The sequence below is a fragment of the Diabrotica undecimpunctata genome, chromosome 6, assembly GCF_040954645.1.
Source record: "Diabrotica undecimpunctata isolate CICGRU chromosome 6, icDiaUnde3, whole genome shotgun sequence".
NCBI classification, from domain to species: Eukaryota; Metazoa; Arthropoda; class Insecta; order Coleoptera; family Chrysomelidae; genus Diabrotica; species Diabrotica undecimpunctata.
The window spans coordinates 141,633,983-141,649,379 of record NC_092808.1 but is presented as its reverse complement, the minus strand read 5'-3'; the positions used below and the strand labels follow the sequence as shown (position 1 = coordinate 141,649,379).

The following is a 15,397-nucleotide window of genomic DNA, read 5'->3' as shown; positions in this document are numbered from 1 at the left end:
GATTCCATATGTAAACATTGAAAGGAATCCGTTTTTCTGTCCCTTATGTTTTGATGACATTTGAATGGCATTATTCACAGTTGAGATTTAGCCTTAGATGCAAAAGCAGACATTTGTGTACACTTGTTACCTGCAAAGGCAGATTTGCCTTTAAACCAATCCGGCTGCAACTTCTTAGTCACATGCTGTGGTGTTTGTTATTAAACTCGTATTTCGTTCATACTTTGTACTCATATTAAAACCAAACGTGGTAAACATACGTTATGAATTAGTGCTCATAAAAATAAACAATAATTAAACATTGTAAACATGAATAACATTATTATTGAACCAAGTCCAGCTGGTAAAGGGCGAAAACCATTGGCAAATCAGGATCAGTGGAAACGAGAAATAGCAAAAAAACAAAGGTGTGTTTACATTGATGTTTTTGTTTAACAACTGATCGAATGATCATTTTACTTTTTTAGGTATTCTCGGCGATGCCTTCCTGAATTTCCCAGGTGCGCTCATAACACTAAAGTTCATCAATTTTCCTCGTTGACGATGACCGATGTAAAAAAATTCAACGAAAGTTTTTATTGATATAAGGTTGAATGCTCGAATGAATGAACTTTGATAAAATAAAGGCAGATTGATATCGAACACAGTTTTATTAATTAAATCTTGCCCAAAAGATTTAATTAATAAAACTGTGCTCGATATCTGCCTTTATTTTATGAAAGCTTTTATAGTAAACCATAGAAATGCAAATAAATTTGTACAATTTTACAGTTGTAACTGGAAATTCAAAGTCCCCACTTAATCCTGAATATCAGTAAAATTGTTTATATGGACAGAGAATGATCACCAGAGGAGTTCAAATGTGATTGTTTCCACTGTTTATTAAACATTGACAAACTTTAATTTTGATGAAGGGGTAGAGAAAGTGCGTTTAGTAGCTTATGGTAGTGGGGGCCAGAATAAGAATATCACAATGGTTGGAATGGTTCAATACTGGCTGCAATGCTGTGCTCCACTTCATATAAAGTGTATAGAAATCGTATATCCCGTAGTCGGTCATTCTGTCCTTCCCCCTGATCGAGTATTTGCTCAAATAGAAAGAAAGGTTAAAAAATGTGCCACTATAATTGATCCAGAAACGTATATTAATTTTATTAAAGAATATCGTATAGTGCTGTAGATGGGAGAAGATTACATAGTTTTTGACTGGAAAGGTGAGGTGCAAAAAGTTCTTAAAAGTCCTGGATCCTGGCATTTTCGTTTTCTACCATCAAAACGATTATTATTTTCAAAAAACAAGAAAGGGTGTGTTTATGTCACAGGAGAACCGTTTTATACAAATGTGCTTTTTAAGCCCAAGAGCACCTGCAAGAAAGGAAAGAATATTACTTAAATCCAGTTACAACCATTGAATGCAGGGAGACGTTTAAAACCAGATAAAATAAAAAGTACAGTCTGTCCCAAACCCTTCTTTCAGTGCGTCACTAATTTTGACGTCAATATAGGATTTTAAGAATATCGAGAATTATTGCATGACATTTTAGTTAAATTTGACAGTTGCAGGATCGTAATCTGTCTTTTTCTAATTGAAAATAATTTAATAATTTTAATATTAGTCTTTGTTCTTTCTCGATATATCTCGGCATATTTAAAATATTTTTATAACAATAAATACAAAATTAAATTTTCACTGTAAAATGTCTGATAATACTAACCTGGAATGACAATTATCATTTTATCAGTTGACATTGTGAAAGTACTGTCACGATCGAGACAATCTGCGTCAAATTATATTTATGCGCATCATTGATTGGATATCTATTTAGCGTATTCTAAACTCCAACCAATTAGGTATACATCCGTAAGTAGAATTAGCTTTACGATAAATAATTTTCTAAGTTCTATGTATAATAATCACAGACTCACGTTTTTTTCTGTCACTTCTAGCTTAATGTGTTGGAGAGAATTCGATCAACTATGACACACTGAAAGAAAGGTTTGGGACGAACTATATATCAACTTTGTTAACGAAACACTATGGGGTGAATTGGGCGGCTAATGAACGTCTTCATTTGTTCACAAAAGCTTTTAACTACTTGGAAAACACTAACCAGGCGGAAAATCATCCTGAGGGTACAGAAGATCATCCTGAAGGTGCTGAAGACGGAAGTATGATTAATTCATCTGATACTGAAGATATTAACTTAATAATTTAGTTTTTGTTTATACACTATACTCCCTCTATAGCGAACACGGTTATTACGAGGTTTCGCTTATAACAAGGTACATTAAATGTCCCGTGAAATTGCTATTGAACTATAACCCTCTATAGCGAGGCAAATTTGGTTATAAATAGAGAAAATAAGATCGAAAAATGTGTTTCACGTTTTTAACTGCCGCCCACAATAAACTTCTTCGGAAATTTACAATTTATGATTCACAAGTGTCAGTGTAGGGGGTTGACCATTCGCACCTAATAATAAGAAGCTCCTAATAGACAAGATGTAGAAACTGCTTTAAACGTTGTAAGAAACTTTATCCAAACACAACTCAAATGAAAAAGCATACAACTGTTTCACATCTTTAGAAAATATGATACATAGAATACTGGACAATTTAAAGTAGTCAAAAAGGAAAGACTTCTTCCAATTGCAGAAGCAATACTTTATGATATCCTTGAAAATACGCTTTATACAGATTTTTTGTTTTAACGTATATCATTGACAATACAAGGAAATAACTTTTTTTTCAAAAACGCCATTCAAACAATATTTAGCAGCTTATATTGCTCCGAATGGCTTCACTATAGGAAGTTAATGTTTTAGAAAACTACATATTCATAAAGTATGCACAGTATTATATTGTTTGATATAACGAGATTGGCTTATAACGAGGTAATTAGTCTGCCATTTCAATTCTCGTTATAGAGGGAGTGTACTGTATATTAATTAAAATCAATATTTTTCAAATTTAGTTTTATTTTATTACACCCCTTTTTTGTTAATATCACACACGAGTCTGTCAACGAGTAAGAAATACAAAATCAGTTGAGGTTCATTTAGATGCATAGGCAGACATGTGCAACTCTCACATGCAAAACAAGACATGTCTAATTTTTAAACCGAAACATATTTTTACTAACAAGTCTATTTTATGTTTTTTTAGTAGTAATATTATCAAAGATAGAAAATTTTGGTTAAAATACGATGTTCATTGGTGCCAAATATACGTTTTTTTTAGGTTTTTTACGATTTACTCAAAACAACTTATAGGTCAAATGGCTGGTTTTGCATTTATACGCTCATATAATACGTGATAAATGATTCCAGACACAGTATATTGCTAAAGAATTCTTTATAAAACAATATACTGTGCCCCAGATACAAGAATGAGTTTATAATATCAAACCGATCAGTTTTGGTTATATGTGGATCAGACCTTAGTATACAGCTTAGAATCCGAATGATCAGATGTTACGTTTTTTCTGTCTTACTGTATGGCTGTGAAAGTTGGACAATGGACTCTGAAATAGAAAAAAGAATAGATGCCTTTGAGATGTATATATACAGACGAATGTTGAGGATTCCATGGGTACAAAGAGTTACTAATGTTGAGGTACTTCGTCGCATGTGTAAACAAAATGAATTACTAAGAATAATCAAAGAGAGGAAAATGCAATACTTGGGTCATGTGTTGAGAGGCGAAAGATATGAATTACTTCAAGTTATACTGGAAGGAAAAGTACAGGGCAAAAGATCAGTAGGAAGACGCCAGAACTCGTGGCTGAAAGACCTGAGGAGATGGTTCGACCGCTCATCCGCAGAGATCTTTCGCGCAGCAGTTTCCAAAACTACAATTGCTATTTGGATCGCCAACCTTCGAAAGGAGACGGCGCAATGAGAAGAAGAAGAAGCGGTAAAACAAGCGATCTGAAGCCTGTGTGGCTTTTACAAAACATGTGCGCGTAGGTAAAGATTCCCGATGAATTGAAATATTTCGAAGCTCGTCCAACTCCTACAAGGAGAAAATAAGTTTGGATTATACGAGAGGATGCTATGGGAACGAATCGACGCAGTCACTTGGATAATGCGTGAGAGTTATTTTTAATGTGGTTTTGGATTATCTGCCAGGAGTCAGTCCTAGGGCCTACGCTATGAAATCTAATAATGTATAACGAGATCATGAGCCAACATACGAAGAAGGTCTAACATTCTTCGTATTCGCGGATGAAACTATTCTGGTGGTAAAACGTAATAAAGAGGATCTTACCTTCAGTGCGCAGCGAACATGCGATCAAGTCGAAAAATGAACCATATAGTATGGGCTAGAGCTGACTGCAGATAAGCTTAGGGTCCTAGTTCTTAAGAGACGGAAGAGGGAGGAAATAAATTCGAATGTACAGGAGTAAATAGGGTTCCAAAGAAAAGCGTAAGATAAGTGTGATTTTGAACCAAATCGAAAGAGAAGGGGCACGTACGGACTTAATATCGAGCGCTCAAACCCAAAACGAGGAGGGCTCTATAGTCCCATAACGAGGATCGACCTTGCTCGCGTCACCGGTCTATAATGTAGCAGTCCTAATACAATGGTATACACGCTACCTCACCCGAGCAGGCGAGCACACAGAATCCTTCTGTCGAGGGTGGCATGCGCTTACAGAACGGTGTCTACCGTGTCTCTGGGGGTCATCACCGAATGTGTTTCGATGCATGGGGAAGAATTGACGGGAGAAAAAATGAAGATACAAGAGAACGTCTGAAAAAAGAAAAGAATGAAAGATCTCAATATGAAAAGAGGAATGAGATAAAATGAAAAGAAAAATTTTTTTATGATTTGTTACATTGTGGAAGGATATTTAAAATGAAATTAAAATTAAATGTTGTCAAAAGTAGTAAAAAAAAATACAAGTATTTCTGTTTTATAATTGTGGATAAGCGGAATAAAATTCTCGTAGAATTACGTATAGATAATATGTACATAAATAATAATAACGTTGATTACAAAGAACTAACAATAGCGCATTAGGCTAATACACTACTGAATCTTACACTTCCATCCTCCTCTTTTTCATTATACAAAGTAAAGAGCGAAAATTCCAAATTCCATTTCAACTATTTTAAGAACTGTTGTTTTTATATCACGATTTATTAATACTAAAATAGCATGTTTATAAAATAAAGAAATTTCTAGTTTTAAAAGCATATCACATACAGACTTTGTAAAAGATAATGAACCTTTATTATAATATAAAATCTGCCCAAGGTCGTTTATTGTTGACAATACTTGACAGCTAAGAATTTGACAATTGCTAATTGATTGCGAAATAATACTTATAAAAAATAGATTGTAATCTATTGTAAATAGTTTTAATTACACCGTGATTTAAAGTAGTGTACGAACTTTTAACTGATTATAACCATGGATGACCACTTAGGTAAGTACATAAGTTTATTTGTAAACATAACCTTATTGTTAGGTGGTGCTGAATGTTTTTGTACCATTAACGAAACACATCCAGTAGTAACAGATATTTTTGGATTTTTATAATGCTTTCCGCCTTACGTTTTTTCAAATGATTATTTTTAGAACCTATGATTGATGGCGACAATTACATAAACACAAAATGTTGACTGTCTCTAATAGTCCCTATTTTAAGATTGAAGTTAAATTTCTTGTAAAACATATAAAAGACCATTAGTTTTAAATATCTTTAAAAATAAATCTTTAAGCACATCTTTGAACATTTTATGTATTAATAATTCACATTCATATTTGCTTGATACATTTATTTTTTTTCTTATGGCTAAAGACAACTATTTTTTATATGGTGTAGCAACTCCAAGAAAGAGTTTTTATATTATCTTTGTTAGTAATTACAATTATTTAAGAACAAAAACAAATATGTATTCTTATAGTTTGTTATCCACAATCTGTTAGGTTTTAGTAATTGAAAAACCTTGGGAACAAAGTTCAATGTATGAATGCAGATGTTATTTAAAGGACATACTGTTCCAATTCAAAATCATGCATATGTCCTAGCTGCAATGATTAGAATATACAAATAAAATTGTGCAAAAAATATTCTATTGAAACCTCCCACACAAGTCCCATATAAGGACTAAACCACTGTTGCGACCCACAATATTGGGCAGGATGGTTGGTGTGTATGTGTTGGCTTGTTGACGAACAACAAAAGATGCCCCAAAACCAGATCAGTCGGCCTGACCGTCAGGTACAACTTTTTTTGTTGGTCAACAAGCCTATACTCATACTAACCCCAACCTGTCACATCAGTTGGGCGGTTTTGTAAGTATGTGTATAGGGGCTTTTAGGGTCCAATTGTTTTCTTGTACATCTATGTTTTAATTCAGACTAGAACTTTAGCTTTAACTGCAGACTCTGTGATAAGGAACTAGAAACTGTAAAACATGTATAATGCGACTGTGAGCTAGACTGAGAAACTATATCAGCTAGGGCGGTAATACCATGTTCACATGTCATTTCTTTGACTATCAATCTAGTGTATGAACACCTGTTTTCACATTATATCAATTAATTGAATCTTTAGCATTGATTCAAATTTTTGTTCTTTAAACAACCTTGTATGCCTTTTCAGATGAAGAAGTCAGTATTTGTTTCATACTACAGCTGTGTGAAGGTGCATTATCCATTATAATTATTGAACAAGGCTTTACAACAGTCAGTAGAGGAGAAAACCCCTTTTCAAAAACTTTTAAGTTCAAATACCTACGATAAGCTTCCTTACCTGATCATACTTTTACACTGGTTAAGAGTCACTCATTAAAAGCCTGATACGAGCTTTCAATATTGAAATCCTTATTAAAACCTTTGATTCTGCATAACCCTCATTCAACTAGTTTTTTTCTATAAAATATATTAGTGTCAAAATGTCTAAACTGACTAAACCTTGGTAAGTACTCTTTCCTACTGAAAATTCATTTTATGTGATATTCTTCATAGTACCCTTAAGGACATTTTATTTAAAGTATCATCCATATCTGCATTAATTTCTTGTGGAATGGGTTTTAACATAGGTGTTTTGTTCATAAAATAAAATCACTGAGGTTTTCTTCTGATTATATTTTTTATATTTTTCAATACAATTTTTGTATGTCCTTTGTGAATTTGTTTCTCAATTGGTTTTTCCTAAAATTATTGGGAAAACTGTACAAGCTGATACTTTTGTCAAATCTTCACTCAATGCTACCACATCTTCTATCAACATATTTGGATTTCTTCTACATAATCACCTATATACCAACTTGATCGTTTGTTTTTCTCTCACATATAATCACCACCTTTTTTTTTGTTTATATTTTACCCTACCTACTGTTTGCTCATGAAAGTTTGGCGACCATCCAATATCATTGTTTAGCATAAGCATTTTACTACTATTGAAAAAGAAAATGCTCTTGCTGTCTTATCCCGTCGCATTCAGGTACATCTTGACCATGTGGATATGGATAAACCCTCGTTACTTAATCCACATACAATAGTAAATAGTGTTAGGGTTTTCAGGTCACTTCCCTGCTCCACTAATATGACAATGACCACTTATGTAGCTGAGACTGACGGCTTTACATACCCTCCTAAGCACTGTGAAACTTCAGTTAAATTAGAAATTGAAAAATTTGTTAGTGCCAGGAGTTAAACCTGGGCCCTCCAGTTTGTTAAGCTTGTAACATAGTCACTGCGTTTCGGCCGACACGTTAGATGTTAATTGAGAAACAAATTTTAGTGCTGATAACTAAATTGGTATTTAGCCACTCTCGACCAATTGCTTAGGATTTAGAAAAAAGTCATTGACAGTCTTATTAAATTTGGGGAATAGTTCAAATATTTTTCATAGAAATTCACAAATATAAATAATATACACTGTGTCCGTAAAGTATGGAACAAATTATTTTTTAGCTAAACAGAGCATTTTAAGAAATAATCCTGAAACAAGTCGATTTTTGATTTTAATTTACCGTATTTTAAAATAATATTCCAATATACAGGGTGAATTACTTTCGAGTAATGACGTCACCGTCATTTTTTTTAAATGGAACATCCCCATTTTGTCTCAATTTTTGGATTACTCTAGCTGAGCTGATTCCAAAAATGTATCACATGTTGATTCAAATTGGTACAGGGTGGACAAAAATACAATAGTTTTGTGTGTGTTCATAAAGTAACGCGTTAGTTAAATTAACAATATCAAAAATACTTATTGTCTAGCGGACAGAATATGATGAAATACATGACTTTATAAATGTTCGAACTGCAGCCCTTGCTGTATTTGACAGTAACCCAAACGTTGTACAAATTTTAGTTGAACCTTGTTTATTGTGTCTTGAGAAATATTGTTTATTGCTCTCCGATATATAATTCTCTGTTGTAATTCTTGAATATTTGCTGGTTTCGTTTGATACACAACATTCTTCAGATGGCCCCATATAAAATAATCCAAAGGATTGAAATCTGGTGACCTCGCTGGCCATTCAATAGGTCCACATCTAGTAATCCACCTGTTCGGAAAAATTTCATCTAGGTACCTTCTAACATCTACAGCATAATGTAGAGGTGCACCATCTTGTTGAAACCATAAACTTTCATCAAAACCTCCAGGATTTCGTCTGCTGGGAAACAAATTACGTAAAGTAGGTACGAGATACCCCCTTAAAAACTCAAAGTACGTTGCCACGTTTAAATTACCTTCGAAAAAATAGGGTCCGATGATCCGATTTCTTACAATTGCAGCCCATACATTTACCTTTTGCGAGTATTGTGTATGATGCTCACGCATCCAGTGGGGGTTTTCTTTTGCCCAGTATCTACAATTCTGACGGTTAATCTCGCCATTTAACGTGAAAGTGGCCTCACCAGAAAAAATAATGTTTTGTACCAAGAGAGGGTCTCGGTGGCAGTTATCCATGATTGGTTCGCAAAATTGCATTCTTCTATCGGGAACATCTTCGTTTAATTCCTGCACAAGTTTGATTTTATAAGGATGCCATTTTTCAAGCTTTAATAGTTTGTGTACCGTTGTTTTGCTAACACCGATATCGCGACTAACTTTACGCAAAGAAGTGTGCGCATCTTCTTCAAAACTAAAAGTAAAACATCTAATGCTGTATCAGCATTTGCAGAGAGACGACCTGATTTCCGTGCATTTTCAACCGTACCAGTTTCTCGAAATTTCTTTTCAATCTTACTGACTGTTGAACGCGTTATAGGTCTTTCTGGATATTTATCATTAAACAAATTGCACACTTCCATCTGAGTTCGCGATCTGTCTCCATACCCAATCATCATAAGTATTTCACTTCTTTGCTTTACACTTAACTCCATTTCTACTTCAAATTAAATCTAAGTAATAATTAAAACATTTACAAATACCAAAAATATTGTAGTACTAAACTGTCACTGAACATCAATCAATTACTAAACAAATAATGACATTTAACAAAAACATAGCCTACTATGTTTCTTTTAAATTGATAAGAAATAATTTCTTTCATATTCTGTCCGCTAGACAATAAGTATTTTTGATATTGTTAATTTAACTAACGCGTTACTTTATGAGCACACACAAAACTATTGTATTTTTGTCCACCCTGTACCAATTTGAATCAACATGTGATACATTTTTGGAATCAGCTCAGCTAGAGTAATCCAAAAATTGACACAAAATGAGGGTGTTCCATTAAAAAAAATGACGGTGACGTCATTACTCGAAAGTAATTCACCCTGTATATTAAAATAATATTTTAAAATACGGTAAATTAAAATCAAAAATCGACGTGTTTCAGGATTATTTCTTAAAATGGTCTGTTTAGCTAAAAAAGAATTTGTTCCATACTTTACGGGCACAGTGTATAATAATAATAATAATAATATATTAATAAATAAATAGATAAATAAACTTCAGTTATTCTGACATTTTCTTGTTCTTGGTTCATTATTTGAATCATGAAATAATAATAAACACATACTTTCAGTTTTAAGTTAATTGTACATATATTATTTGAAAAAATTCTGCTTTATATGTTCCTAATTTATATTATTTCTTTTTAAATCCACTATATGTATGTATATGGTATTAATTGTCCAATTATTTGTATTCGAAGGGAGTGGCAATCTATGTTGATTTCTACCATAAATTATACTCATTTTCTAAGAATAAGTTAATGCCATGCAATTATTTACCCTATTTTATCTTTATTTGTATACAGTAAGTATCAGTAAATTGTCGATACCATTCTATAAGATTATAAATTTACATATAATATATGCTTTAGAAGAGGAAACATATTTTTTCTTTTTAACAATACATATTAATCCAATGACTTAATACTAATGACTCATTTCCTATTGAATACAATGTTCTGTCCATATAAATAAGTTCCATGTTTACTCTTGGTAAATGTTTAGCCAATAATTAGTCATTGCATAGTTTACAAGAATTTTTTAAAAACTCAGTGATGTGACTGGCGAAAGAGACTGGGGAAGGTGACAGTTGACTTTCGTAAATTTTGACATTTCCTATGGTAAACAACATTGACATGCTCGTGTGAACACTATGATTTTTAAACATTTAAAATACAGTTTATTCCCATGTGAACCAGGCCTCAGCTGAATTTTTTTATGCATAGTATTTTCCACGTTAATTTATTTATGCATATTTTAAAGTGATGTAAATTATTTTCAAATTCTACAGAAATAATAATAAACATTACGTGCTATGTACGGTTATGTAATTGCCTCATTTGCGATGAAAACACGACCCATTAAAGGAAACTGTTCAGATGGCGTCGTTTAGCATGTATGGTGCATTAGAATGCGAATGCGATCACACATACATCATTATAAACCATATTACTGCCTACATTAATTGTTAACTAACAGAGTTATTAATAAAACACGATGATAATAAGATATAAGGTCAAATGTTGTGTAGTTTAAATATTCTCTTAACAACGCGAATACAATGAATTAGTGCAACGAGCTAAACAATAATATAAACTGTAAAAATGGAACACCTGTTCATTGATCATACAATCATCAACATTTCTACGCTGTTATTGTTTAATTGGATAATTTGAAGGCGTTGTTTTTGAAAACAATTAGAACGAGTTGGCTATGACAAGATAAATTTATAATTTACTGTGGCACCTAACAACACAGTATTTCTCTCGACTGTAGCTGTTGACATTTAAGTCACTATAATTGAACGACCATGTTGAAAGAACAATGTTGAAATTGGGAAAATAATTTTGAATCTTATATCAAACGGAATAGTTGAAAATGTTTTAACACGTTCACGACGGCATTAAATTTGTCAGTAACATTTATTGACGTCACCAGATCCCTGTATCTGGTAACACTGTCTACTGTTCGGACGATACCAGACCTATGGGTCTGGTAAACATATCTATAAATAAATGGTTTCTGTGACTTTGTATTTGAAATTACCTTGAATCTAACACTGCCATCTCATAGTAAACACTCTAATCCATTTCTGGCAGACATAGCACCAGATTCCGATGGTAAAGTATTTACGGTATATAAAAAATATACTGATACTTATGTGGCAATTTGAAATATTTTACTTTTAAAAAATAAATAAAATGATCAATTTTTATTTGAAGTAATATTAAAGTGTACAAAAATATATAATAATTAAAATAGTAATTAATAATTAGATATGTCTATCATTAAAACAAGTTAAGCACAAAGCTGGTTTCTTTTCGCAATTTTCACAAAAAGTGTTTACTTTGGTCACCTTCTTGTCAGCTTCCTTACTTTTCATAGTCTGTCTCAACTTCTTGTAACAATCAACGCAATTTCGTCTACGTTTTCTACTAGGACCTTCTTCTCGTTGCAGACAATGTTTTCGTTTTGATAAGTTGGTTTCAGAAATACACTCATTTTGATTTGAAAGTTGTAATGCTAACTATTCACGAAATGTTAGCATTGGTATCTTTTTTTCGATGTTTGTTTTATTATAGATAATCCAGCTGTTGATTATTATAGTACCAAAGATTAGTTCGAAGACTACCTTACGATACCACTTAAGAAGATACCTTTTCGTAAGGAAGAATAATAAGCTGCCATTTGGTCACTGTAATCTACACCTTTTTTAGCTTTGTTGTAGTCTTGGATAACTTGCGGTTTAAAAATATATTCCACTGGTTCCTCCCTTGGTTTTGATCTCTTTTTCTTGCCCGTAGTGCAGAAATTTAGGGTATGCTCAGGTTTACTGGATAACATTAATTCCGATCTCTTGTCTTGCCAACGGATTACCTTTATATTGTCCTTATTTTTGATGCCAATTATTTCATTTTTCTTTAGTTTCTTTTGAACTATTCCCTTTGAAATACCTTTCCGATTGCTTCTAAGAGTCCCACAATAAAAAGTTTGGCGATCTAATAGATCTTTTGCAAGAGGAATGCCCGAATAAAAGTTATCGGCATATAAAGTTCGTCGGGCATCTAACAAGCTATTCATTAAGGACAGCACAACTTTCTGAGAATGGCTTTTGTTTATCATATTGTTTTCTTTTCCACAGTAAACCATCACTTTATATGTATATCCACTGACGGTACATAGTTTATATAATTTAACGCCATATTTATGGCGTTTGTTTTTTATATATTGCCGCATACTTAAACGACCACGCCATGGTACCATACTTTCGTCTATGACTACATTCCGTCCTGGAGTCATGATTTTCATAAATCTGTCATTAAGTAAGTCTAAAACATGTCTGATTTTGTATAATTTATCGTTGCTTTCTAGTATACCGTCGTTATTTTGAAAATGTAGATACCGTAGAATTAACAAAAATCTGTCCCTAGTCATAACTGAGGAGATAAACTTATTGTTATAAAGGTCATTTTTGGACCAATATAATCGAATATTAGGCACCTTCACGAATCCCATGCAGATCATGATACTAAAGAATTTTTTAATTTCTTCTTTATTAGTCGGAACCCACTTACTGTTAGATTTTTGTTTGATACTATGTACACCAATTTCTTGTTCTGCATATCTATTGGTTTCTTGAACGATTAATTCCAAAATTTCATCTGTGACAAATAGACAAAAAATATCCAACGGGCTCATATTTTCACATTGAATATTTATTTTAGAATCTGTAGGATATTCATCAAAATCTAATTTATCTGTTTCCTGAATGTCAGTCCATACATCTTCCTCAGCATCACCTAAAAATAAAGATAATGAGAATCAAATTATAAGATTCCTTTTTCTTCTTACCAATTTCTTTTTCCGATTCATAATTATCAGTTTCTATATCACTGGATACTTCTTCGTTCAAATATATGGATTCGTCCCCATCAGAATTGTCGCTATCTTCACTAGGAATGTATTCAGGATCTTCATCAGACAAGTTTTCAAATGGATCACTATCAGATTCACTTTCAGTTTGTATCCAAGCATTTTGGTGCTTGTTTAGCACCATTTTAACCATTTTTTCGCCTCTAGACGACATTTTTATGGATTTTAATAGAAAAACAACAGACTTGTACAATGTTTACTATAACACTAATAACCAGATACGGAGTTCTGGTAAATCCCATAGCGTAAAAAATTTCTTTGTGGGACGTTACCAGGTGCTGGCATCTGGTAACTTAAAACAGAACTAAAATATAAAGCACATCATGACGATTCCGTAGGTACCTATATCATAATATTTAGTTCATAATTAGCCATTTTATCGTTGTCGGCGCTAGCGCAAGATCTCCAAATTTCAGTGCCGGTTGAACGTAAAGTTTATACCAGACCCATGTATCTGGTAGCGGCGTGAACGTGTAATGTACTATCTAAACTATTACATGTTTCTTCTTCTTCACGTCCCGTCTTTTTAGTCGAAGTTTGGCCATCCTCATTGCTATTTGGATCTTAAATACAGAACACTTGATTGGAGATACAACCAAATCACTCTCTTAATTTCGTAGCCTAGAGATATTTCTTTTTCCTACAATTTTTCCCTAGATTATATTTCGTAGTTGATATTTTTCTCCCCGCATAACATGTCCAAAATATTGGAAGTTTTCTACTTCTGATGGTCAACAATAATTATTTTTCTTTTCTTATCTGGAGTACTTCTAAATTTGTTATTTTATCAGTCCAGTGTATTTTCAATATTCTTTAATAATTCCATAGTTCGAATGCTTCTACTTTGTTATAGCAGTACTTATTCATGGTCCATGTCTCCACACCATACACACTGATCGTCATTGAAAAGCAGCCACCTAAAATGTTTGGCATTTTTTAATTTTTACCAACCCTACAAGAAATTGATTGTCATTATATGTTTGTTTAATATTTAAGAATATGTTTTAAAGCAGTATGCAATCATTTCTTAAATAACAAATCCGAAAAAAATTTCTCCCAAAATGATGACTTTAATGGAAAATTTAAAAAATTCTTCTTCTTCTTCTTCTTCCTACTTTATAAATAGGCAAAATGCCTGTTTTACTTCGGTTTTTAGCCTCAATTGACGTTGTCTGACCATCTTTTGCCTCGGTCGTCCCAATGATCTTCTTCCATTTGGCGATTTGTCTCTTGCTATTCGTACTATTCTATTTTCTGTCATTCTTTCGATGTGATGATTCCTTCCACTTTTCTTCTTTTGGTCCAAGCGTTTATTTCCTCTATACCACATCTCGCTCGTATTTCCTCACTTCTTACTCTGTCTCTTAGAGTTTGGTTTGTTATTTTTCGTAAGATTTTCATTTCTGTTGTTTCCAGTAGTCTTTGTGTTTTCGCCGTATCTGCTCTTGTTTCTGCTGTGTACGTCATTATCCGTGTTATTGTTGATTTATATATCCTGGTTTCTGTCTCCGTTGTGAGGTATTTGTTTCTCCAGATTGTGTTGTTGAGACATCCTGCTGCTCTGTTTGCCATGTTCACTTGTTTTTGTACTTCTTCTTCCACTTTTCCGTAGCTTGACAGTTTTATTCCCAAGTATTCAGTTTCCATCAGTTGTTCTATTATTTTGTTATTTATGACTAGTTTACTTACTACTACTTACTTTAGTTTTCTCTGTTGAGATCTCTATGTTGTATATGAGCGCCGTATCTTCGAATTCTTTAATTAATCTTTGTAGGTCATCTTCATTTTCGGCTGTTATTATGGCGTCATCGGCGTAGCATATTATCCTTATTTCCTTTTATCCCATTCTATATCCCCTTCTTTTTTTAACTTTCTTTATGATTTCATCCATTATCAGATTAAATATTAATGGGCTCAGCGAATCTCCTTGTCTAATGCCAGTTTCATATTTGATAGGTTGCGATAGTTTTCCTTTACATCTTACCATAGCTATGTTATCTTTATATATATTCTCAATGGTTTTTACTAAATC

The 15,397-nt window shown here is 32.9% G+C and overlaps 1 protein-coding gene across 1 annotated transcript in view; it reads left to right on the top strand.

Moving 5' to 3' along the window:
* The first annotated feature begins 5,276 nt into the window (after window positions 1-5,276).
* Pax (paxillin) overlaps window positions 5,277-15,397 on the top strand; it is a 159,692-nt gene continuing 149,571 nt past the window's right edge. Inside the window, exon 1 of the mRNA XM_072535548.1 lies at window positions 5,277-5,434. Within this exon, the coding sequence (XP_072391649.1) occupies window positions 5,419-5,434 (16 nt within the window). The 5' untranslated portion in view covers window positions 5,277-5,418. The remainder of the gene's footprint in view (window positions 5,435-15,397) is intronic.